Below are 2928 nucleotides of genomic sequence, written 5' to 3'. Positions count from 1 at the left end.
TGAGATGCACATGTACAACTTAAAACACAACTAACAAACTAGATAGGTGACACAATATACACCATTTAAATGTTGTAATCATGCCAACCATTACAAACACTTAAAACTCAACTTAGAACAATCCTGCAATTCTAAAACCAAAACTTGAACTTCCAGACAGCAATTCTTCAATCCTTTTGCAGCTACAAAGCTTATACTTCAACAGTATTGTGGTATCCCTACAACAATGCTATGACAATACTAATTAAATCTTGTAGGAAGGGCAGTGACTGATACGGACTCATCTGTTAAGGATTGATCCAAAGACGAGCCTTCCTCTTCGACTTCTGATTCAGTAACCCTTATATTATCCAGTTCTCTCACAATTTCACGCATCCCTGGTCGCTTCTCAGGGGACGGATCGTAGCAACGCATTGCAATTTGTAGCAGTCTAAGCATGCCACTACTGGCTGTTCTGTGCATAGTTATTTCCATATCAAATATCTCAGCCGTCCATTCTTCCCTAACTGCTCGGTGAACCCAACTGCAGAGGTCTACACATTCACACCGGGTTGGGCTGTGCAAGTTGAGATCTTTTCCGTCAAGAGCTCTAAAACAAGGCTTCCGTAGCTCCAAACATTAGAATCCTTCAAGACTTTCTTGGTCTTTCGGTACTCCAGTGATTTGTATATAACCATGCGCTGCATTGCAATTGGAATCGCAACAAGCGAAGCAAAACCATAATCAGAAACAAGAACCCCATCACTATCATCCAGAAGAACATTCGACAACTTTAAGTTCCCCTGAGGGGCAGTGCTAGTGCTACTGCTGCTTTCTACTGATGAGGTCTCATTCTTCTGGAGATACTTGAGCGCTCGGGCTACACCTCGAGCAACTGATAGTCTTGACCTCCATCTGACCGGAATGCGGTTTGTACCCCTTTTTCCTGCATATAAATAACAACTATCTTCGTAAATATCAACATCAACAACAACAACAACAACAAAGCCTTTTCCCACCAAGTGGGATCGGCTATATGAATCCTAGAACGTCATTGCGCTTGGTTATGTGTCATGTTCTCCGTTAGATCCAAGTACTCTAAGTCTTTTCTTAGGGTCTTTTCCAAAGTTTTCCTAAGTCTTCGTCTACCCCTTCGGCCCTAAACATTTGTCCCGTAGTCACATCTTCGAACTGGAGCGTCAGTAGGCCTTCTTTGCACATATCCAAACCACCGTAACCGATTTTCTCTCATCTTTCCTTCAATTTCGGCTACTCCTACTTTACCTTAGATATCCTCATTCCTAATCTTATCATTTCTCGTGTGCCCACACATCCAACGAAGCATCCTCATCTCCGCTACATCCATTTTATGTACGTGTTGATGCTTCACCGCCCAACATTCTGTGTCATACAGCTTAGCCGTCTTATTGTCGTCCTATAAAATTTTCCCTTAAGCTTCAGTGGCATATGGCGGTCACACATCACGCCGGATGCATTCTTCTACTTCATCCATCCAGCTTGTATTCTATGGTTCAGGTCTCCATCTAATTCTCCGTTCTTTTGCAAGATAGATCCTAGGTAGCGAAAGCGGTTGCTCTTTGATATTTCCAGATCTCCGATCCTCACCCCTAACTCATTTTGGCCTCCATATGCATTGAACTTGCACTCCATATATTATGTCTTTGATTGGCTTAGGCAAAGACATTTAGATTCCAACACTTCTCTCCAAAGGTTAAGTTTTGCATTTACCCCTTCCTGAGTTTCATCTATCAACACTATATCGTCTGCGAAAAGCATACACCAAGGAATATCATCTTGAATATGTCCTATTAACTCATCCATTACCAATGCAAAAAGGTAAGGACTTAAGGATGAGCTTTGATGTAACCCTACAGTTATGGGGAAGCTTTTGGTTTGTCCTTCATGAGTTCTTACAGTAGTCTTTGCTCCATCATACATATCTTCGTAAATATCAATTAAAAAAATTAAATCACTCATAGTCGTAATGTATACGTACGTACCAAACATTCGGTTGAACAAATTTCCTTTCCGAACATATTTATATAACTTCTCATCCTTGGAGAAGTAGTAAGCAAGAAGAGGTAGCAAATTGAGGTGCTTCAAACTGGCAAGCAACTGCAACTGCTTGGTGAAATCTTCACTAACCAATGGCTGCAGATTCCTTAGCAGTTTAACTACCACAGATTGCTTAATTTGCTTGCCCCCCACATTATTCATTGTCACTATCTCTGCCTTATAGCTATTTCCAAAGATGCCATTCCCCAAACTCTCCGCGGATGCCTTTAGAAGATCTCTCATTTCAATTATTTGATGATCATCTACTCCATGCTGAACGAATTCCAGCTTCCCTCTCTTGTGTTCATCCTGTCCTTTAAACTCGGCAGCTTTTATCATCTGATCTCAACGGCCTTCTTCTATCTTGTTTTTGTTGAATAAGTGGCCAAGTGGCCAAGTGGAGAACAAAACAAAAAAAGTTTTTGGCTATTCAACAAATCAAAAGAAAAAAAAAGGACAACATGATTATGTTTCTTCCTTGTTTTGGGGAAAAGAAAAGTGCACGTGGTCTAAAGTTTTTTTTTTCTTTGGTCCATGTGAGAAGTCACGGGACTCCTAGGGTTTTTAACTAGCAGCAACAGCTGCCTTTTGGTGGTGAAAAAAAGGCAGTCGTATAGAAGAAGAAAACAGGAGAGAGCAGCAGAAAGAATAAGAGAGGTACGCAACTCCGATATAAGAAAGAAAGGTGATTTTCTTTCTTTGTTAGTTCTCACTCAATCAAAGTTGTATTTGTGTATTAGCTTTGAGCTTCGTATAAAGAAGAAATTATTCATTATATTTCTCTCTATTTGTTTCTTTGATGTGTGAGAGCTATTGGTTGTATTAGGGTTTTGGGTTGTGAGCTTGCCAACACTTTGTAAACTTCCATTTGGT

General features: G+C 40.4%; 1 protein-coding gene across 1 annotated transcript; it reads right to left on the bottom strand.

Moving 5' to 3' along the window:
- Positions 1-240: 240 nt before the first annotated feature.
- Positions 241-2394, bottom strand: LOC126622514 (leucine-rich repeat receptor-like protein kinase PXC1). The gene is made up of 3 exons (XM_050291312.1): positions 2001-2394; positions 538-925; positions 241-454 (listed from the first exon to the last, which is right to left on the bottom strand). Exons 1-3 carry the CDS (start codon positions 2392-2394, stop codon positions 241-243), a joined length of 996 nt encoding a protein of 331 aa, XP_050147269.1.
- Between the last annotated feature and the right edge of the window lie 534 nt (positions 2395-2928).

This window comes from Malus sylvestris, chromosome 5 (genome assembly GCF_916048215.2).
Source record: "Malus sylvestris chromosome 5, drMalSylv7.2, whole genome shotgun sequence".
NCBI lineage: Eukaryota > Viridiplantae > Streptophyta > Magnoliopsida > Rosales > Rosaceae > Malus > Malus sylvestris.
The sequence above is the reverse complement of the archived record's forward strand: the minus strand, read 5'-3'. Positions and strand labels throughout refer to the sequence as shown.

Coding starts and splice junctions, on each gene's coding strand:
- LOC126622514 (XM_050291312.1), bottom strand. CDS start 2,394: ATGATAAAAGCTGCCGAGTTTAAAGGACAGGATGAACACAAGAGAGGG. Junction 926..2,000: donor TTTGTTCAACCGAATGTTTG/GTACGTACGTAT, acceptor ATTTATATGCAG/GAAAAAGGGGTACAAACCGC. Junction 455..537: donor GCCCAACCCGGTGTGAATGT/GTAGACCTCTGC, acceptor AACTATGCACAG/AACAGCCAGTAGTGGCATGC.